The sequence below is a fragment of the Rattus norvegicus genome, chromosome 7 (genome assembly GCF_036323735.1).
Source record: "Rattus norvegicus strain BN/NHsdMcwi chromosome 7, GRCr8, whole genome shotgun sequence".
Taxonomy (NCBI): Eukaryota; Metazoa; Chordata; class Mammalia; order Rodentia; family Muridae; genus Rattus; species Rattus norvegicus.
This window is the reverse complement of record NC_086025.1, coordinates 124,943,398-124,965,682: the sequence shown is the minus strand read 5'-3', so window position 1 is coordinate 124,965,682 and position 22,285 is coordinate 124,943,398. Positions and strand designations below refer to the sequence as shown.

Sequence of the window (22,285 nt, the reverse complement as noted above, 5' to 3'; positions counted from 1 at the left end):
CACTCACAAGTATTAGCCACCACTGAAAGTTCCTTGAAACGTCCTTGCAGCTCTGGCTTTGAAGAGTTATTATCAACAGCCACAGAGTCTGGAATGGGGCCAGCCCCAGATCCCAGGCGGTCAAAAGTGTGCTTCTGTTTTGTGGGTGACCTACAAAGTATCCCATGTCCCCGTATCTCACATTTCCTAAATGAGCTGAAGCAAAACCCACTCACCGCTGCACTCCAACTCGCCGGCCGTACAGGAGCTGAAAGTTAAGTTGGAAAAGGAGAAGAATGAGTCTCCACCTTACTCTCGGTGCCAGGCTTTATTGAGCGCTAAGCTAATTGCCTTCTGGGATGCGCGCTGAGCACGTGCTTCTGCGCTCCCCAATCTGCTATGCCCGCCCTCGCATCTCACTGCAAAGTTTACAGAACTACTGAATGACTGACTCATGGTCGACTCAGGTTTTCAATCTCCAACCTCAGCTTCATTACTCAGTAAGCACGTTTCCCTGGTACAGTCTCATCGTCGAAAACCTGCAAGTACAATCTGTAATCTCTAGAATTATACGTAGTCCTTCCCCTAAACTATATGGCAAAATTTTCTGCTGTCTTCTCATAAGATTTAAAGATTTTTGCAAGCCATTCAGTGGTTGTGATTTTATTTTTTTTTCCCCCTACATGCAAAGTCACAGAACTGCTCACTGGAAAGTAACACACAGAGCGTACCATGTTCTTCCACAGTCATCCACAACAGCGCCCCCTGCTGGTATGACGTCGTTGTAGAAGCAGCTACACTCGGATAACTGGACACACTTCATGGTGTTCTCGTCCAGATAGGGTGCGTTTTCTGGGCACTTGGCATAACAGCCTGAAAGAAACAATAAGCCACCGTTCACCTCCAATTACTGAACCTCATTGTGCTTCGCCATACATTTCTGAAGTCATTGCAAAGATTCTGTGAGCTGAGGTGTAGTGTAGCAAAGCATCTCTCCCACGGACACGTGAGGGAAATAGGACTGAGGTACCACCAAGCTCCCTTATAAATCTATATAAGGTAATAGCTATAGTCAATGTTAAGTTTTCTTCTCAAGTATATTCTTGTTTTAAATGTATTCAAGTATATTCAAATTTTTCCTGAATGATTTGCTACTTTGTTGATGTGCATGTAAACCCAGACTGACAGCAGAGCCATCTTCTTCCCCAGAAAGGACATCTGTCTGCATCCCAATGAAAGGTTCTATGGGACTATCGCTAAAATAAAAATTACTTCATTCAGTTATGGACCTCCAACACTGAATTGAGGGAAAGCAATAATAGTCTTTAGTTTTAAAGGTAGCAGCATTTCCCTGCTTCTTCAAATATGTCCGCCTTACCTTCCAAAAGTGAAGAAAACTTCTGGCCGATGACCTGATCTTTGCATGTTTTGGCTGTCACGGTACCGCAAGGTTCGTAGTGCCAGCTGCACTCCCCAGGGGCATTGTAGTAGTCACAGTACACAGCTATGATCGAATTGCAGCAAATTACTTTCATCCCTAGTGTGGCAGTTCCCACCTTTCAATTTCCAAGACTACCTTTAATTCCTGTTTGGCTTTTTGTCCACTAATTTATTCATTTACTTTACATCCTGATCGTTGCCCCATCTCCTCCAGCCACCTCCTCCTTCCTCACATAGTCCCTCTCCCCTCTCCCCTCTCCCCTTTCTTTCTCTTCTTCTTTTTCTCTTCAAGGATCCTATGACACCAGTGACAGACTGACTACGTGTCATTCACCACATCAAGCGTCTTTGGATTTATCTAAATTGCCATATAGTCCAACACAGTGCACATGTAGGGGGGCTGCTTACAGACTTTGTTACCTCTTTCCCTTTTACAGCTCATCTGGAGATTCTTTAAGCCATCATCTGGAGATTCTTCTCAGCTTTCCTAATGCTGTGACCCTTTAATGCAGTTCCTCATGTTGTGGTGACCCCAACCATAAAATTATTTCATTGCTACTTCATAACTGTAACTTTGCTACTGTTACAAATCATAGTGTAAATATCTGTTTTCTAATGGTCTTAGGCAATCCCTCTTTTTGGAGGGGGAGGGACTGATAGGCAGGTTGGTGGCTCACTCCTATACTCTAATCACTGAAGAAGCTTTCCCAGGAGAATCACTACAAGACCAAGGCCAGCCTGGGCTGTCTACGGAGTTCTGGAGGATCCTGGGCTACAGCGAATACTGTTTCACTAAGATTCTGAGAAAATTAAGTTCTTTTGAGATGTAACATTCTTCAAATAAGATAATTAAGGAGGCTGATACATCAGTAAATCTTGTAAGTGGAATACAGTGTTTATCTTATCAATGCTTCTAATTTATTTAAAATATCTCCCATCATGCCTTGCTTACAGGGGACAGGGCTGGTTGATTTCTATTATGGTTATGTGGCTCTGTGTATAGAGATTCATTTCATGTTCAAGTTCATTATCAGTAAGGTGGCATATCAAGGAAATATATGTGGGAATTCAACCAAGAGTAGTACATGAAGCTCATGCCTAGGAGACATGAACACTCAAACCCATCATTCATCAAGGGCGGGGATACATTCACCATCAGTACTCCATATGATTCCTCTATGAACAAATTCATCTTTCTAACTAAAGTTGAACACAAAATGTTAAACCTTTCTTCTTCTTTCCTCCTCCTCCTCTTCCCCCTCCTCCTCTTCTTCCTCCTCCTCCTCTCCCTACTCTTCCACCTCTTCTTCCTCCTCCTCCTCTTCCTCCTCCTCTTCCTCCTCCTCTCCCTACTCTTCCACCTCTTCTTCCTCCTCTTCCTCCTCCTCTTCCTCCTCTTCCTCCTTCTTCTTCCTCCTCTCTCTCTCTCTCTCTCTCTCTCTCTCTCTCTCTCTCTCTCTCTCTCTCTCCCCATCTCTGTCTCTTCACCCCTACTACCCTCTTAACTCCCCTCCCCATGCCCTAAATAAACTCTATTCTATACTAAAAAACATACTTTGTGTTACTTCTGTTGGGTTTTTTCACCATCATGAATACCTATGTTAGGGAGTTTTCCAGCTCTCTAGATTTAAGAACCTGTGTTTAATGGGGAATCAGAGAGAAAGAGCAGTCATCTACGAAAACAGCCTTTGTCTAACTACACCTTTTAGAAGACCAGCGTTCACTTACGGCAGAGGTTTGGCTTTCTCCACGAGACACAGACTCCGGCTGCGTTGCACGCCTCGGCATACATTGCCACAGCAGTACAGAAGCCAAGGTACTTCCCCTCCATGTCACAAGAGCAGGCTTCTTCAATACATGCATTGTAATAAGTCGTGGGGTCCACCTAGAGAGCACAACACACTAGTGTCTGGGAAGGACCCCGTGACCAGTGATGCTCGGAGCAGTGTGGGAAGGACCCACGTGATTAGTGATGCTCGGAGCTGTATGGGAAGGACCCACACCAGCAATGGAGCTCAGAGCAGTGTGGGAAGGTCCCATGTGATCAGTGATGCCTGGATCAGTGTGAGAAGGATCCACACCAGCAGTGGTGCTCGGGGCAGTGTGGGAAGGATCCACACCAGCAGTGGTGCTCGGGGCAGTGTGGGAAGGATCCACACCAGCAGTGGTGCTCGGGGCAGTGTGGGAAGGACCCACACCAGCAGTGGTGCTCGGGGCAGTGTGGGAAGGATCCACACCAGCAGTGGTGCTCGGGGCAGTGTGGGAAGGATCCACACCAGCAGTGGTGCTCGGGGCAGTGTGGGAAGGACCCACACCAGCAGTGGTGCTCGGGGCAGTGTGGGAAGGATCCACACCAGGGGCGGTGCTCGGAGCAGTGTGGGAAGGACCCAGGCGAGCAGCGGTGCTCGGAGCTGCACTACCTTGCTGTGGCAGTCTCTGAAGGTGTCATCCCTGATGATCTCGCATTTCTTCTCAGCCCAGGCTTTGCAGTACGGGTTCGAGTCACACGGGAAGCTTTGAGTTACTGTATCTGAACATTCCTGACTTGTTTTCCAGCTGTTTGCAAATTCCAGTGCTCCAGCAGCTACTGAAGAGTGCCTGGTTGTGAAGTCATCCTTAAGATCGCCATTGTTATTTCCACAAAGACCGCACACTTTGTTCTGTGTTGATTAAAGGGGCAAAAAAATCACAGTACAAGATCAATTGCTTGATCGAGTGCTTCCATTTTAGAGATGCAGAGACGTGTGCAAGTCAATAAATATATCATACACAATATATTAAGCATAATATATTAAAATATACATAAAATATATTATACATAATACATCAAATTATGGACACCAGGACAACTCACACAATTATTTCTATAGAGAAAAAGACTTTTGAAAAAAATCCAACATCCCCTTATGATAAGAGCCCTGAGAAGACGAGGAATAGAAGAAATTTATCCCAAAATAACAAATCCTATACATTATGAACCATCACAATAAATGGGGGAAACTAGATGCATGTTTGTGGTCAACAGGAACAAGACACGTGTGCTCCTGACAGATCTGGTCATTTGAGTAAACTCAATGGTAACTGAAGAGAACTGAGCCCTCCATGGGCACCCCTCCGGCCTATGAAGGCATGTCTTTAAATGTTCATTTCCCCAGCTTGTGAGAGAGGTCCATACCTGCCAGCTTGGGTCCAGAATAACAGACACTTTTGTGTATTTGTCCCAAATCAGGATGATTCCATTCAGAAGCTTCACAATCAGGTACAGGCCGACAGTGTGGATCGAGTACGAGCTCGCACTGCGCTCGCAATCCTCACTTTCCGCAGTTTGAACCGCCGTTACTTTACCGTCTTGTAAGATGATGTTCTGATCCTATAAATTAAAAGGAAGGTTTTGACTCAGAGCCCTTTCAGTTGAAGGTCACAGTCTGAGAGGGCATTCAAGAGGAGCTGTACCACACCTGGAAAGCCACAATGATTTTTCTGGAGCAGGTAAGCCCGTTTTCACAGCAGGGGACACTCTCGGTTAAAATACGGAATGTGCCGTTTTCTTGGCCACAATAATCCTGTTAAAAGTAAGTTATAATAGTTTATTAATGTCAGGAACATAGACCTTAGCTGTAACATCCACTTCTGATGATTCCTTAATCATCATACACTGAATACATCATACACTACGATAAAGAATTCCCAAAATGCATCAGTTTGGCTGTATTTGTGGTCAGGCAGAGTTGGCTCTAATTAGCCTGTTCTGATTCAAAACCAATCCCATTGCTTCCACACAAGACCAGACTTTACTATAGACATTCCGGTACACGAGTCATATACATCAACCACTGGTTTTCTTTTGAGTTTTACAAATCACTAAAGGTCTTTCATTTGCTTTAGTACTTCATATAAAAATTGATAGTCAATGGTAACTAATCAACAGCAAAACACCCATTAGATGATACCTAGGAAAAAGCTTAATTGCCTCTCCAAAGCATAAACGGAAATCAGACATTTCGTCCTTTAACTACGACCGTCTCTTGTTAGTAATGTAATCTCCTTAATTCATTCAAATCTCCCTGTCTGTATGAATTTTAGGAGCAATAATAGTCATTTTAGTATTGCAATGGTTTATTCTAACAGGGCTAAATTATGTCATTTTACTTGGCAAGGAAGCACTTGGCGAATTCCAGTCCCCATTGTTACCGTTACACCTAGAAAAAGAGCATCTAAGATTCACCAAGCACTTAGTGTGGGCCACAATGTGTGCTCCCATTTAGGGACACTTTCCATGTACATTCTATAGATCTATAATCTTAAACACAGATCTCTTAGCATGCCCACAGTCATACATCTCATGAAGCCATGCCGCCAAGTCAGCAGAATTGCCGGAGCCAGCATCACACTGGAAAACACTCTTCCTTCTAGAAACACATCAAGATCTCTTTTTATAAATCTAATTTTTAAAAATAAAATTCCCCTGTACTCGTGAACATATGAAGAATGATTATGAAGGGCAGAAAAACATATTATAAAATATACCTCAAGGAATGTATACTGGCAGAGCCCATCGAAGCTGTAGCTTTCTCCATCAAAAGTTCTATAATGTCCTTCTCCATAGACGTGGCAAGTGGACTGACACTCATTTTGGGTACAGTTCCAAGACCCTTTTATGCAAGTACTGAAAGGAGAATATGGAAGGGTAATAATTATGTTGTCAGGATTCATATGGTTTTTCTGATTTGTAAAGAATCATTAAGTGTTTCTTGGTTAAAATATTGTAGGTGCATTCCTTATATTGCCTAATGTTCATGGGGTATGATGTTATACAAAGTTCATATCACAAAACATAAAACCTTTTGCTAACTTAAGTTGGCCATTGTTCTTTGAAAAAGTCCTATATATGACTTCTGTACTCCCATTAAAAAAATAACAGCAAACTACCCATTTCTAAATATCCAAAACTAATAAACTGTGAATTCCTTATTACTCACCACTCATTGCAGCCAACAGAAGTAACACTTCCTTGTTCATATTCTCTGTCACCGAAAGAGCAGGGGCAGTCATCAGGATGTATACATATCCCTTTAGAGTTACGGACCATTCCTACAGGACAGTAGCACCCACGTTTGCAAGGCAAGTCACCCTACAAGAAAACATGAGAATCAACACTTCTGTCGCCATGTAACACCATCAGCTTCAACTTAAATGTATCAATAGAGCTAACGTTCATCCGGGGCCCGCATTTGACAAGTGCAGGATCATGCGTACACACATGTGATCTAATTATTTTCTTATACACTGTAGCTTTATATCTACCCTGAAACATTTAAACTTTTAAAAGTTTCCACTCTGATGTCATGTTACTCACCTCAAAATCAGGTATGTTCCGGGTAGCACATGTCCTTTCAGTCCTTCTCTGTGCCTTGGGATCTTTGCAGTCTATGTATTCAGCCCCTCTGGAACAGTTTTCTGCAAGGAGAAAAACAAGTTGTTGTTCAGATACAGCTCTGATCTGCTTTTTGACCACTTTATTTAAAAAGTGGGAGTTCTGGCACATGCCTGTATCTCCAGCACTTGCTAAGGTAGAAGAACTGTTATCCTTGCAAATATATATATAAAATGTATATATGTGTGTATACATGTGTGTATATATACCCATATGTATATATTGAAAGAGTATGGGTAGAGATGATAGAGATAAGATAGAAAGATGAGTTAGAGATAGAGAGAGACAGATGGAAATGGAGATAGAGAGAGATGGAGATAGAAATAGAGAGAGATGGAGATAGAAATAGAGAGAGATGGAGATAGACATGTTGAGTTAGATATAGAGAAATAAGATGTAGAAAGAGATAGTAATAGTGATGTAGAGATAAAGTGATAAAAATGAGCTAAAGAAATGATGCTATAGATGGAAAGATAAAAAAATGATAGATGACAGAGACAGATAGACGGATGGAAAAATAGGCTAAATATGTAGATAGATAGATGATAGATAGATAGATAGATAGATAGATAGATAGATAGATAGATAGACAGACAGACAGACAGATATACGAACGATAGATGATAAGAGGAAGAGAGGTAGGGGTTGGGGATTTAGTTCAGTGGTAGAGCGCTTGCCTAGCAAGCGCAAGGCCCTGGGTTCAGTCCCCAGCTCCGAAAAAAAAAGAAAAGAAAAGAAAAGAAAAAAAGAAAAGAAAAGAGGAAGAGAGGTGAGGAGAGAAGAGGATCAGAGGGGAAATAAATGAGGGCAGGGCACTTACGTAAGGTTAAATCAAGGGGAGTTTGGCAGTGAAGCACTCCATCCTGACAGACACTGGAAATAAAACAAAACCATATATTTTATGTCCCTCAGACATTAATATTTGTGGGTAATTGTATAAATGTGGCTCAGTAACAAGAATATGTATAAGCTTTGCCAAATCCTAAGGTATCACCTTATTACGGATGTGCAAGTTCTATGGGTGTCAGAGAACATGATGGAACGTTTAGCCACAGGATCTAATCTAGCTGAGAAAATGAAAAACAAAGAGCAGAAAGAGTAAGTCTTGTTTCCAAGGCTCCCAAGAATCTCCTGTGGATGCAGGGAGAATGATACACAATGAGGGAAGGTAGTAGAAATAGATTGGAGCCAGATCTTTCTGGCCTTAAATGTGTCATTCTGTTCTTTAGGCAACTGTCAGTCATTTATCCAGGAAGGCTAGTTGCTCAGCCAAACATGGGCTTGGCTTTAGATACCCTGGTGAGAGAGGAGGGACCCTGGTACAGATAGAGAGGGAGTCATGGAAAGGAAGCGGGTGTTAGCTATTTCAGTAGTGCTGGCACGAGTTGACGGTGGTCTGGATCACTCATACTGAGAGACGCCGTAGCTGTGGAGATCTATCATGTAATCCATAAACTCGATTCCATAATAACTACAGAGGGCAAGAAAGCTTATCCTGGAACCCCAACCAGATAGATGTCTGTGAACAGGGGATCTGAACCATGGCCTGGCCTCCATCTTTTTCTAGCATAACTTTACACAGTAGCTCCTGTGCCCCACATTTCTCAAGTATTTACCATATTATTCTGTTCACAAAATCATTCTCCGCACATCAGTTTTGTCTGGAAAAACAATCAGTTCTTATGAGAATTCGAATTCCAGCCTCTGCTGGGAAGCAATGCCCCAGACAGTGGTTACTACTTCCTGTTAACAAGCACGTTGTGTGTTTTCTGTGTACAAGGCAATGGCTACTTTCTTTAATATAATTATAGCAGTCAATACAAGCCCTAGACACAGACGCTTTACAAGTGTTTGCAGAATGCTACATACTAAGGCGGTAGTTCATTATCTGAGTGTAAAATCATTTTGCATTGCCTGTTTCTAAAAGCTGCCAGACACATTTCTCCTGATGTTTAAACCAGAGTAGGGCAAACCCTGTATGATCACCATGGTGCAGTGGAGCTCCCAGAACAATCAATCATTCAATCAATCAATAAATACCAATCAGCCTCAATAGTAAGTGAAAAATGGAAAAAAAATATGATAGACTTGAGGGAGACTTCACACTGACAAGTGACTGTTTCTCTGAAGAAAACACACTCCTTTGTCAATGTCGTAAGAAGCATCCGTGTAATCTGCTGTGGGTGGTACCATGAGAGTCTATGTAATCAACTTCATACCATTTATTGTCATCAATAAGGATGGATTTGCCAGGTTGCACGGTCTCATCCTCAACATAGCAGTCACACTCGGATTTCTGGACACAGTTCCCTTCGTTATTCTGGTACATTCCATCAGGGCAGGTACATCCGTCAACCAGAATGTCCTCTATATCACAGCTTCGGTCTCGTGCCGACAGCGATCGGCAAGAACTGTTACAGGTTTTCACTTTGTAGTTGAAGACAAGACCAGTCGGACAAGAGACCTCTGTGGGGAAGGGACAAGAACAGTAGTTACTATGGGTGCACTAAAGAAGAGAACTTCCTTCCCACTGATGTTTATAGAGAACCAAGTGGGTAACGGGTGATGAGTGCAGGAAACACGCTTTGCTCATTGGCTTATATTCCATTCTTTCTTTTCAGTCAGCACTTCAGACAAAGCCCACTGGTGGGCTAGGAAATATACCCTGCCCTTGTGTGGCTTGTGCTCCTGCTCTAAGGGCAATTGTAGCATGTGTCATAAAAACACAAGATACACATCGACTCCATGCACAACTAGGGTCTGTACTGTGGGAAGAGATAAATAGGTCACTTAACCTGGGGACTGAGCCCATAGAAGGCTACATCACGGCAACATTCCTGAAAGGCTTGGGAATCTCTAAGTCCAGGGATGTTATCTGTGGTTATAGGACCCTTTAAACCAGGAGAAAGAACTGACGTGTTTTAGACGGTCCAGTTCTACGTGATTTTACTTTAAAGATTATCTGACATTTACCATAGAATGGAGATTAGAAGGAGTGGAGGGGACATAGCAGAGGAGGTCGTTACAAATAGAGTGGGAAACAATTAGAAACCATTAGAGATGGGAAAGGAAGTGGGCTTCACTGTTGCTAAGTTGAGAATTAAGCTGTGAGGAGACCCTGGAGAGAGTGAGCCAGGCCATGTTGCTTATTGCACATGACCTGTGAAATGCTGAGTATGTCCAAGGAGTATGGGCTTCGACAAATCTGCTGGCATTGTTGTTTTTCCAATTTTGTGAGACAGGATGCTGCTGGGTAGCCCAGGTTGAACTATATCACACTATGTAGTCCAGGCTGTCCTTAAACTTACAACAATCCTCCTGCTTCCAAGGGCTGGAAAAGATACCAGCCTCTATACCTTACTTGTTGGAAATATTTTTTGGTAGTTAATATTCTTTTCTCAGGGTAAATCTGTATGAAGTCATATTCAAAGATATATTGTGTGCAATATTTGAGCTCTCAGTTTACAAATGAAAATATATATATGTATATATATATATTGGGGTTTTTTTTAAAACATGTTTCTAAAGTACCTATCATCTTAAAAATGAAAGTATGTGAAATAAAATTATGAATCAAAATGTTAAAACTCAAGATTTGCCAATGGTTCTGAGAAAAAATAGAACACAGGAAATAAGATTTGAAGGGATCAGGTCCACATTTGTAAACGCATGTGTCTCCCCACCCCAGGGCAGGTGCATGCCACAAGCTGAGAAGCATGGGGAGAGGCCTGCAACGCCACTCCCCCACTCACCGCACAGTCCATCTCTCCAGCCCACAAGGTAGGTTTCTTTCTCAGCACATGCTTTTACATAGTTCCCTAGGACGGTGCACAGGCAATCCTGACTGTTTTCACAAGAGCACGTGTATCTTTTGCATTCCTTTCAAATAAGAAAGAAATATACATTACACTCTAGCGTTATTCAGAAGAACAGGCAACCTGAGCGGCTTAATGAGTAGCCGTGCACTCCCGAGCCCAGAATCAAATTGTACTTCGAGACATTTAGAAATATTTTAAAATATTCAAAAGAGCTAATTAAGTACTAACCCACTTAGGGAACACTTATTCAATCTTTTTATCACTTGGGATTATTTTCCAATATTATAAAGTTAGTTTATCTCATACTTCAGTAAATTATTCGACTCATGCTAATTTTAAGCATATACTTTAATCTATTGACAATAGCAAGAACTTGAACATTTTCAAGCTGTGCTGCAAATGCTCGACCATCACATACCTCATGATAGAATTTGGGGTCCACAGTTTGATGACAGGCCGCAAAAGGCCCACTTGAGCTGAGAAGAATCTCACAGTTACTTTCGGCAAACTTCTCTGGAAGAAAGTGTGCAAAGTTAGCCTGGGCAACATCAGAGCTTCTTTAACTTAAGGGAAAGCTGTGTACTTCCCATAGCTCTGCCTCCGTGCAGAGTTTTGCTCCCAAAGCAGCTTGCAGCAAGGGATCAAATGCAACGTCATTATGTTTAATATAACGGTGGAAACAGAGCACACTCAGAGGTAAAATCTTCACGATTAGTTTTCTACTAATCCATCTAAAATTTCTCTGACACGCAGTTTCCATATAAAAATGAAAAGAAGGGAAGGGCACAACATCTTCTGTCTCTGTGCTACAAGGTTAACAGAAATGACTCACGTGCTATCTCTTCTGCATCACCCGGACCAATAAAAGTGCACCAAAGGCACTTTTTTTATTTTTGAAAGGGGTTTAACTGGTATTTGTTTGTTTAAAAGTATCTCCACCACCATAAGTTCATAATAATAGACTCCATAAAGGGAGGTGAAAAGAAACACCACCAAAGTGACTGTAAACGAAAAGGAGTCTGAACTCCTAAAAGAGACTCAGAAAGCAGCCCATGACCAATATTCTAAGAAATCAGCCACAAGCTGTCACTACACTTTTTTCTGAAACTACTCCTATTAATAATGTCTTCTCCAAGTTCAGTTTAATCTATGTTGTTATTATATCAAATACAATGCACTGGAAATCAGATTTTTTTAATATACCACTATAGAGTCCTGGCCTCTTTTCTGACGAACATAAATTAATTCTGTTCTTCATAAGAAATTCATCCTTTTGTTTAATCCCATAATTCTCTCATCGCAACCACCCTCAACTAAGTAACAGGACAACTAATCATTTAGAAGCAACTGGTTAACACGCTAACACACTGTGTTTCTTATCTAAAGATAGAAGCAACTGGTTAACACGCTAACACACTGTGTTTCTTATCTAAAGATAGAAGCAACTGGTTAACACGCTAACACACTGTGTTTCTTATCTAAAGGTAGAAGCAACTGGTTAACACGCTAACACACTGTGTTTCTTATCTAAAGATAGAGTGACATGGGGCACTCAACACAACCACAGGGGGAAGCTCAGTGTGACTGGCTTTCAAGTGTTTGGATTGTTGTATCATCTGTGATCCCTAGGAAATCGTGGGCCTCTGCCCTCTATTGCTCATGTCTGTATTAATGTCGACAATGGCCACATCACATTGTGCCTTCTGAGTTTTTATGGGAATAAATGAAAGCCTTTCATACACATGTCAGGTTGTAGTTAGAACTGTGTTGGGATTGGTATTACCAACCAAGTGTCTAAGCAGTTTGGATACACATCATGGAAATCAATGATCATATCCACCATTAAAATAGAGAAAGGAAAATAAATTAAATGACTTCTAAATTGGTCCATAACTCCAGTATTCTGTAACTGTATAAGAAAAAGAGGTATAATAAAAGACAACAGAGATGCATTACCAATGACAAATGGGTTTTCTTGAGATGCACACTCAAGCCAAACTACTTCTCTATTTCTTCTAAAACTGGGTCAGTATAACGAAGTGTAGCTAGAGGCAGAGCGATCAGATGTGTCCTTATGATTGTCAGCATAAACCTGCAAGTGCCAGCACCAAGCTTTAACAGAGATTCTCAATGGCTCTCACCTGTTTCGATGCTGACACAGGAGGAGGGGCTTCCCTTAGGGCAAGGCATCATCTCCCAGGAGTTAGCAAATGCCTGAGCTGTGCTCTCCAGAATTTTCTGACTTGACATAAAGTCATCTTCTGCCTTATTGTTGAAGGAACCACAGAGACCTGTGTGATGTTAATGGCACAGAAGAACTAAGATTAGACTTTCCACCTACACGACCTTTTGGCTACTCTATTGAAAATGCTGCTAGAAATACTCTAAATGTGTTTGGTCAATATCGGCACACATTAAGTAAAAAGTTATGAAACTGCAGACTTCATCCATGGGTTTTTCACTGAAATCCCAGAACACAGAACCCTAAAAGGACATATAAAATATATTTTTAACATTTCCACTAAATAAGAGTCTTTATATTTTGTTTTGATTTCTTTTTTTATATGTGCACGAGTGTATTGCCTGCATGTACAGAAATGCAGCACATGAATGCTTTGTAATTTATAGAGGCAGGAGAGAGAGCATCCAGTCCCCTGGAAGTAGATTTATTGACTCTTGTGAGGCACTCTGTGGGTGCTGGGAATGGAATTGAACTTGGGTCCTCCGCAAGAACAAGTGTCCTAAACCGCTGAGCCATTTCCCCAGTCCCTAAGTAAAATACTTAATTCAAAAAGATTAAATACATCAATTGTTGAAAAAAATTGGTATTGACTCTGTGATGAATGGAGGTCGGTTTTTACATCGTTCTCGTAAATACAAGTTACGTAAGCAGGTTGAGTGCACAGTAGGACAGCAGACATGTCTTAAGTCACCTCAACGTGTATAATTATCTCTGGCTGAGAGGTCCAGCAAAAGTTCCAATCTCTCAGCATATGAGATATTCTCATTATAGCACATTGCCACATGAAATGAATGGTGTCGGATCCTTGGAGATAGGAGTGTTTGGAGGACTTACCTACGGTGTCTGTGGATGTGTCAGGGGCCAGGGACACGTACAACTGCATCTTAGGAACCATTTGTATTTGCAACTTTATGTGAGAGAGTATTTCCGCTTGCATGTACAAAGAAGATGAATTGAAGATCTGTACTCCATCTGTAGAGAAGTTTGTACCACAGAAATCAGCACGTCAGTTTTAGAAACGGAGGAAATCAACGCGTCTCGCACATGTTCTTGAATACTCTCGTTAACCTTACCTGAATAGTAATAGCCTTTAATTATAACTCCATCCTTTGTGACTGTCCCATCACGGTTGAACACAAATCTGTTACCTGAAGTAGACTAAAATCCAAAATACTCCATTAGCCTAGGATATCTTTTGTGTACTACATGAAGCTGAATTTTCATGTCACTAAAACATGTTGAATTCTACAGGATTTATTTATGAATATTGATAAAACCATTCTTACACCATGCTTCATGCTTCTCATACCAACCCTGGAGAAGAAGCCTCATCTCTAGTTTACCGACAAGGAAGAAATGGTAACCATTGGTAAGCACCAGAAACCAAGCTGGGGCACATCCTTTAAAAGCACGGTGAGTGTGACTATGTAACGAACACACATGGTCGGCCTGCCATTTCCACACAACTACATATTCATGCTCATTATGGTTATGCTTCAGAATCTTGGCTCTTACCAACTTTTCTAGAAATATAATTGTTTTTCTGGAATCTTATTCATACATTTAATTTACACAGCAAGGTCGTTATTCTTCAAAATTCTGACTTTGTGTGTGTGTGTGTGTGTGTGTGTGTGTGTGTTAGTCACAGACTTATATACCTTCCTAAATTGCCACTTGCCTTGTTCTTTTAAGACATGATCTCTCACTGAACCTGAAGTTTGCCAATTTGTCAAGATTGACCAATCAGCAAGGCCCCTGGGCCCTACTCTCTTTCCCTCCCCTGTCCTGCAATTATAGACAAAGTGGCCAGGCTGAACCTTCTTTGTCTTCACATTAGTGCTAGGGATGAAGTCCACAGTAAGTATAAGCTGCCCATCACCCCAGTCCCCAAACTGTGTGTTTTTTTAATTCCCTTTTGTAATTTTCATGTGTGTGAGTATGGGGATGGGAGGGTTCCTGTGCCTATGCTCTTTCCTGCAGAAGGCAGAACAGGGCATTGGGATTCTTGTTCAGTCACGCCTTGACTTACCCCAGTGAGACAGGGTCTCTTGCTGAATCTGGATCTCACTGAGATTTGCTAGGCTAGATGGCCAGTAAACCCCAGTGATCCCTTTTACTCTGCTCTAGAGGCCTGAAGTTCTGAGCGTGTGTAGTCATTCAACCCACGGTCCTTGACACTGGGCTTCATATACCTACCCATTCATATCAAGCTCTTTTATTCACTGAATCAACTTCATCAGCCTTCTCCAGATTTTATCACTGATCAGATTTTGCTCTGGCTAAACCTTAGGAAGGTCAAATACTTACAGAATTCAGGAGAACCATAACACTGGTTAAGCAGGATCCTGTCTGACCATCCCCACATGGATGGATCTCAACGCTGATAGAGATTTCATCATTCTGTAAAACAATTATTGTTTTTGTCTAAGAATTTTCTCATATGCTACCACGTTATTTGTTCACAACAAACTTAAATCTGCACAGTTTCTCTGTACAATCCGCCTAGAATCTAGAAACCTCATCCAGTCCCCTGGTGTGCCCACAGGAGCAGACAGCACTTTATAAATGATCTGGGTATCATATGGAATCTATGCTTTGTACAACTAACAGACATTCTACTGCAATGTGTTTTTTCTTTTATCTTAACCCTCACACCCAACGTACATGTGGTGCTTTGTGGGGAGTATCAGGAACTAAACTGGAAATGGCTTTTGGATCCTGAGTACCCTGTGGTATCTGTGTGGATACGATGAAAGAGGTTTTTAACTTGAGAAGCTTTGCATTTTGATGTGAAATGTCATGGGACTCAAAGCTCTAGCCATGGAGGTCTCTGAACCACTGATGTGGAAGCAGCATCCATTCTATCTGATTTAATGGGCTTCTCGTTCTCTTCCCCTGTCCCTAGTTCTCAGAGTAAAATAGGGGAGCACAATAAGAAAGACGAGAGACTATTTTTGTTACACAGGAATCTTCGCTGTAGATAGTGGATCTTAGCAGTAGAAGCCACACTTTGGGAACTGCCCATATTAATCCACCTCTGGCCTTGCCATCTGCAAGTTGCCTCACACCCACTGAAGACAGAAGCTACGAAATGGAGCTGTCCCTTTATTGAGATTCTGATTAATTCCAATTTTAGTACCAAGAAGAGTCTAAGTGAAAATACAGCAGGCATCAGACAATGGAGCTCCTCTGTTGTATAATAAAGGCTAAAAATAAATTTCAGGGGATAATGAAGAACAAAGACGATGCTCTACTATGTAAAGGACCAGGTTGCGTGAAGCACTTTTGAGCGTATCCAGACAAGCAGAAGAGTGTGATGGCTTTCCTTGGTACTTAGAAGGCTAATCCATTAACATTTGGCTTGTTGAACTTTATTTCAGCAAGAAATGATCAGAGCGTACATGTGTGGGGCCATGAAAGGTAGCGTGGTCCTGGTTGAGCTAAGGCTAGAAGCCCTGGAGACCCTGAAGGGACTCTAGGAGCTTTGCCTGTTCCTGGGTACCAGGCCCCTGTCATAGCTGCAGCCCCCTCATAGATTTGTGGCCATCAGTTACATAAGGGCAATGCCCCAAGCCCCTCCACATGTAGAGGACAGTGATCTGTGGTCACATAGGCTCAAGACAGATCTCCGTTTTAATGAGGTACATAAGGGCCTGGAGGACTTAGTCAATAAGCTTTCCTTCCCAGACATTCCTCCCTGCAAAAAATATTTAATCTCAGGCCCACCCTGAGAAGTGGGGTATGGTTTTACACATACACTTTCTGCCATGACAATAAATGCCTTAAAATCATGGACTACCTCATTTCATTGGGATCCAACATGCAGAACCATGGAGAAGGCCCTTGCCTATAAAACCATCACCATCTAGTCTACCTTAGAAGGCTTCTCTGCATTCCCAGTTATGATCACCAACAAGCCCAACCCACCGTCATCATGCCAAGGACTGTCATCCTGGGACCAGACAGAACCACCACCCTGTGCCCTGAGCTCAATCCAGCCTGTAGTGGGGGGGGGGACTCATTCTTGGCTCTTCAGCAGTGCCCAGAAGTGCCTTGGGTGCCCAAGAGCCTGAGAACCAGACAGCCCCCGGGACGCCCAAGGCAGCCCTGCTTTCCCACAGCTCAGACTGCACTTCCCCACCCTTGAAGCTTCCCTTCTCCTGGGACTTCCCTACAGCCCACCACCCATCCTGCGACAGTGTGGGATAAGCACAGTCAACTTCCTGTACCCTGCCTCCCCCAGCAGCCAAGCTTATACATGATATAATATTGATAGATGATATATCAATTTGTGATCAAAAGAAGACACTGAAAGATATAACCAATAATTTGAAGGTTGTCTTTTTTGTATTACTTTACACAGTAACTCAATATCACAGCTACGTCCTCCCTGCCAGCCTTTCCAGTGTTGGAAGAAACTGTGCAAGCTGCCGGAGAAGTAGAGTCCTCAAGAGTCGGACACAGTTGCAAACCCTGTGAGCTGCAATCAGCCAGACAAGAAATGCCTATGGGTGTAGTAATGGCATGAATGTTGTGGAGCCCACTAACATCTTTCTAATTAGATTTAAGGCTTGCTCCCTAGAAGGGCATCCATGCCTGGCACTCTACCCGTGACCAAGAGCCTTTGCTGTGGAGATTATACACACTTGGGGACAACCCACTACTGTTATAATTAAACATGACATCAGACTCCCTTGCAAGTATCCAGCCTTAGACCCAACAACTAGACCAATTCTCAACTCATTGAGGAAGCCTGTTTTTGCATTAGATGGTAGTAAATGTTGAGGTTTGAGCTAGTCAAAGTACAAGAATTAATGCCTGAATTATTATTATCCTTAAATGAAATATTCATGTTAGAAGCCTTTCCCCCAAAATGCTCAAGGAACATCACAGAAGATGGGGGAGAAAACTTGTAACATCCAGAAGTTGTGAGGACTTATACAAATTAATGTCTTCTGGACATGACAGAGCCATTTCATTGATGAACACATAACAGTTGTGGCTGTCTACCCGAGACTCATGCAACATCAAGCTGTCAAAATTCCAGTTTAGACAAGGGAGGTGTTCACAAGGACCCACAACAAGCAGAAGAGCTATTGGACGTCCAGGGCTGCTGAGAAAGGAGGAGTCTGTTTTCCTTGTGGGTGTAGTTCCTGGAAGGTTGCTCATGCTTTGGTGGATAACCCCACACACATGTGCATAATGGTAGCAATAATTGGACTCAGTCAGTTATGAGGAAGAAGAGAATGAGAAAGAGGAGAAGGAGGAATAGAGAATGAAGATGACTTATGGGGTAGGGATCTTCGAGGGGGGAGTGGAAAATGGGTATGCTCTAAAAACATTGTATACTTGTATAAAATAACCAACCATACATACCATGAATTGTGCTTTAAATTAGTTGAGAATTTGTTCAATTTTTCACAAACGTTGTAAGCAAATACTTACGTGGACAGCCAAGAAGTGACAGTCTCCAGGGTGGCTAAATTTATTGTCATCAAAAGTAGTAAAGGAGCTCCCTTCCACCTTACATATCCCAGGACAGCGAGCTTCGGTGCAAGACCACTTTGCTTCTTGGCATGTGCTGTTAAATGCAAAGGTGAGTCAGACGTGACTCTTCTGGATGCTGGACAAACACCATAGCATTAGAACCTCACATCTAAAACCAACGTGTGGGCAAGTCCCATCCAATCATTTCCAACCCAACAAAAGCCGTGGTGAGGTGTCTGATAAATTTTCATCTCATGATATTTTAAACCATTTCGGGTTCTTTTTTTTTCTTCACTAAAAGAAATAACGTCATGACCCAAACATACATAAATCTTGGAGGTTTGTCTATTAGCATGAAGGCAACTTGTGCAAACTGAATTGCAGGCTGAACTTATACTTTGCAATGTCCTACAGAGGCACAGAGACAGTGAGTCCTAGGAAGATATTATTACCATATAACACAGCTATCGTGCTCCCGTATGTACACCCAGAGAACTCCATTCCCTACAATAGACCTACTGCTTCTCCGTGTTTAATGTATCTCTATTCACTATATACGGAAGTAGAACCAACCTAGCTGTCCATCAACAGGTGAATGGATAATAACGACCTGGTACATATGTGGAAAAACTAGCTCTAAAGAAAAGTGTACTCACAAAATTTGCAAGAAAATGGAGGAACTTAGAATGTATTATAATATTAAGTGAGGTTACCAAATCTCAGAAAGAAAGAAAAATATGCCATGTTCATCCTCATATTCAGATCCCAACCTATAGTGGAGATGGATGGATAGATAGATAGATAAATAGATAGATAGATAGATAGATAGATAGATAGATAGACAGACACACAAATAGCTTATAGACAAATGTAAATGGTTAAAGTATAACATTAAGGAGAACAAGAAAGACAGTAGAAAGCAAAATACTTACTAAGGAGTTCATAAATAACCTACTTTGTGTGGGTCCCTTATGTGATCTCCTAAGGGCTTATAGATTCTCAGTATATGGTAATCCTTCAATGAGCAGTGTCCACACGGCATTCCTTGAGGGAACGTTACCTTGGTGGAGACCTTCACTTTAAACTATGCTTCTAAGTGTTTGAATAGTCCTGTAATTCTTTGTAGGCACTGCTAATCTTAGTGTATTCGTGCTTTAAACAGAAGTTGAGTTACCTAAACACTAAAGTGTGATGATTAGTAGACGTATGTTCAAAGTCATCATAGTTTTAAGATTTCTGAGAATTCTGGGTAACTGACTCATTGCCCCAAATCTGTAAGAGTAATATGCCAGGAATGTAAAAACGCTGACACAGTGATTGTGTTGTTTGTTTGCTCCGTTCTCTTTTTCACCCATGGCCTGTATAATTCTAAAAAGCATCCAATTTTTGCTGAATTAAATTTTAATAACTTTAAGAGTGAATGAAAACTCTGATTTGTATCTTAACATCCATTAAACATAGATTACAAAAGAGCACACATACCACTGAGAGCCGCAGGGGCCTTCTCGGACTTCTCCTGGCTTATACACTTTCCCATTAGATTCACAGGGACATTTTTCCTTTAATACACACTTTCCTTTCTCTCTAATATCATCCAACAGGTAACCTAGAATACACACACACAGATGTAGTCTCAAAATAACATGAATGTCAGTGAAGTCTTTCACAACTGTAACCCCTCGTGAACTAGTTCTAAAGCAAGTGTAAGTGTGCCCTGAAATGGCTACTGGGTAAGTGATCCATCTTCATTTTGACTGATAACAGCATAGGCGAAAATCTTCTCAGCATGAGCTATTGCCCCATAGAGACAGGACCTAATAGGCTCCGTGTAGTTTGTGGAGTACCAGAACACTCAGGATCCAGACACAAAAGCGCATTAATTAGCTTCGAGCGTGTCGACATTCCTTCATGGGTTGTCGGAGGACCAATAATAATTCACCTGTCGCAATAGCCCCTTAGAACTATGGTTTGCTGTACTCTGTCCAGTGTGGTTGTAATGGCGTGACCATCTCTCATAAGTAAGTTACCTTCTGGACAGGTGCAGCCACTCACGCATTCACTGTCTTGAAAGGGAGCCACATTAGAGCAGGTTGGAGGATTTGAAGGTCCACATTCTTTGTAGATGTGCTTTCCTGGACACTGCTGCTTTGCTGAAAGGATACAAAAGCCATGCACACTTGTAAAAAGATTATAGAGAAACAAGCAGAGTAAATAGGCAATTCTCCAGTGGTCCTGTCACTGGTTTCATTGACTCTTCTTCTCAAGATACAAATAAATAATTCTGGATACTCCATAGAACTGAATGATGGCTGTCTCTCAAGCATTATTTTGCTGAGTAGTTTTAAATTTAGAGGGGAAATCAGTGGGATCACTTAATTTCACCTCAGGTTTAAGTCGGTTTCTAGTTGAATAAAGACTAACCCAAGCATCGAAGTATAAATTACATTTACGTTTGTATAAAGCTCTTATTTACAATCTACTAATCTTTTAAAATAAGATAATGCTTTAAACATCATTGTTTATTAATTAATAAACAAATAAACAAATAATTAATAAAAAGATTAATGTATCAATTAATTATTAATTAATTTATTATTAATATTTAATATTGATTATTAATTTATCAATTATTTATTGATTAATTTATTAAAGATATTCAGTTACTGTTTATAGAGTTTACATTTCTCCCCTTCCAGTTCCTTGATGACTTTTCTAATTAAGACCTTAACACAAGATTCTGCAACAAGTCTCAGTCATATCACAAAGTGACCCTCCATCTCCTCATTAGCACATGCTAGAGACAAGACTTCCTTATTCATCACTCCCTCCCTGCCCCTTAGAAAATTATTCAAGATAATCGTTTTGAGATGTACCTGGACTAGGAGAGTTCTTTCAGAACAACCTACGATTGTTAAGAAGAGAGGCACCTACCGCAAACCACAGCAGAGTCATCTCGCCAGTGTTCAAAGACGCCAGGACCATCGTAAGCACACAGGCGGGCCAGTTCTGAGTAGGTGTTACATGTGGTCTGCTTGTTCCCTCCAGTTCGGCAGTACTCATCGACGCACACGTTTTTGTACTCGCTGGATAAAGGGGAAACTTTCGAACATTTCTCAAAGTACGTTCCAATAATCCTGTCACAATACTGCAAAACAAAACACATGTCATTAAAATGCAATGGGAAGGGCGGTGGAGCGAACAATGCCAAAGAAAGATACTTTGGTTCGTTGTTATGTCTTATTGCATAACTCTTGTGTGGTAGAGCCATTGAGTTCTAACTGAAACCTTAAACTTAGGTAGTTGATAAAGGCTGACCCAGAAGGAAGTTTCACCTCTGACATTTCAAACTGCTGCGATGGTCTCAGAGATTGAGTAGCCATCTGTTTCCACGAACATCAGGAGAAAACGGAGGGGCAAGAAGAGCTTACCGAGGTGTGACAACTGGTGAAAATCTACGGCTGCACAAAGCTAGGCTGGTCTGCTTACATTTTATGAGTAGATGGGTGGACAGGTGACCTAAAGTACAGTGTCCTTTATAGTGGAAATGATATGTCCTGCTGAAAACTCAGACCACCAAATGCAAAAATGAATAAATTCACTGCATTTATTTTTTTTATGTGTTGCAAAAGAAACAATGTATATTTTGAAACAAAATTTTAAATGGAAACCTAGGGATTAGGACAATATTTTCAAGATGTGATCTGATAAAGGGCTGATCACAAAGTTTATTAAGAGCTCATCTGGGGTTGGGGATTTAGCTCAGTGGTAGAGCGCTTGCCTAGCAAGCGCAAGGCCCTGGGTTCGGTCCCCAGCTCCGAAAAAACAAAAAAAAGAAAGAAAAAAAAATGAGGCAAAAACAACACAATAAGGCCACACATCTCCCAA

The 22,285-nt window shown here is 41.6% G+C and overlaps 1 protein-coding gene and 1 long non-coding RNA gene across 7 annotated transcripts in view; one reads left to right on the top strand and one right to left on the bottom strand.

Moving 5' to 3' along the window:
* Muc19 (mucin 19, oligomeric) overlaps nucleotides 1-22,285 on the bottom strand; it is a 121,159-nt gene that overhangs the window by 52,900 nt on the left and 45,974 nt on the right. The window contains exons 8-29 of the mRNA NM_001309489.2: nucleotides 21,332-21,545; nucleotides 20,428-20,550; nucleotides 19,883-20,006; nucleotides 18,359-18,494; nucleotides 15,221-15,313; nucleotides 13,987-14,071; nucleotides 13,748-13,885; nucleotides 12,813-12,962; nucleotides 11,090-11,184; nucleotides 10,606-10,732; nucleotides 9,073-9,319; nucleotides 7,674-7,726; nucleotides 6,776-6,876; nucleotides 6,399-6,550; nucleotides 5,947-6,085; nucleotides 4,878-4,982; nucleotides 4,595-4,789; nucleotides 3,840-4,079; nucleotides 3,148-3,304; nucleotides 1,358-1,483; nucleotides 711-852; nucleotides 216-247 (exon numbers count right to left, since the gene is read on the bottom strand). Of these exons, the coding sequence (NP_001296418.2) occupies nucleotides 216-247; nucleotides 711-852; nucleotides 1,358-1,483; nucleotides 3,148-3,304; nucleotides 3,840-4,079; nucleotides 4,595-4,789; nucleotides 4,878-4,982; nucleotides 5,947-6,085; nucleotides 6,399-6,550; nucleotides 6,776-6,876; nucleotides 7,674-7,726; nucleotides 9,073-9,319; nucleotides 10,606-10,732; nucleotides 11,090-11,184; nucleotides 12,813-12,962; nucleotides 13,748-13,885; nucleotides 13,987-14,071; nucleotides 15,221-15,313; nucleotides 18,359-18,494; nucleotides 19,883-20,006; nucleotides 20,428-20,550; nucleotides 21,332-21,545 (2,974 nt within the window). The remainder of the gene's footprint in view (nucleotides 1-215; nucleotides 248-710; nucleotides 853-1,357; nucleotides 1,484-3,147; nucleotides 3,305-3,839; nucleotides 4,080-4,594; nucleotides 4,790-4,877; nucleotides 4,983-5,946; nucleotides 6,086-6,398; nucleotides 6,551-6,775; nucleotides 6,877-7,673; nucleotides 7,727-9,072; nucleotides 9,320-10,605; nucleotides 10,733-11,089; nucleotides 11,185-12,812; nucleotides 12,963-13,747; nucleotides 13,886-13,986; nucleotides 14,072-15,220; nucleotides 15,314-18,358; nucleotides 18,495-19,882; nucleotides 20,007-20,427; nucleotides 20,551-21,331; nucleotides 21,546-22,285) is intronic.
* LOC108351530 (uncharacterized) overlaps nucleotides 1-22,285 on the top strand; it is a 70,512-nt gene that overhangs the window by 24,672 nt on the left and 23,555 nt on the right. Inside the window, exons 4-6 of one of the 6 annotated variants that reach the window (XR_005487322.2) lie at nucleotides 3,129-3,235; nucleotides 4,831-4,908; nucleotides 10,542-10,633. This is a non-coding gene — a long non-coding RNA (uncharacterized LOC108351530). Of the gene's footprint in view, nucleotides 1-3,128; nucleotides 3,236-3,895; nucleotides 4,168-4,830; nucleotides 4,909-10,541; nucleotides 10,634-22,285 lie in introns of those variants that run through there. The other 5 variants (XR_001839010.3, XR_005487324.2, XR_001839009.3 and 2 more) reach the window with 5 other exon arrangements.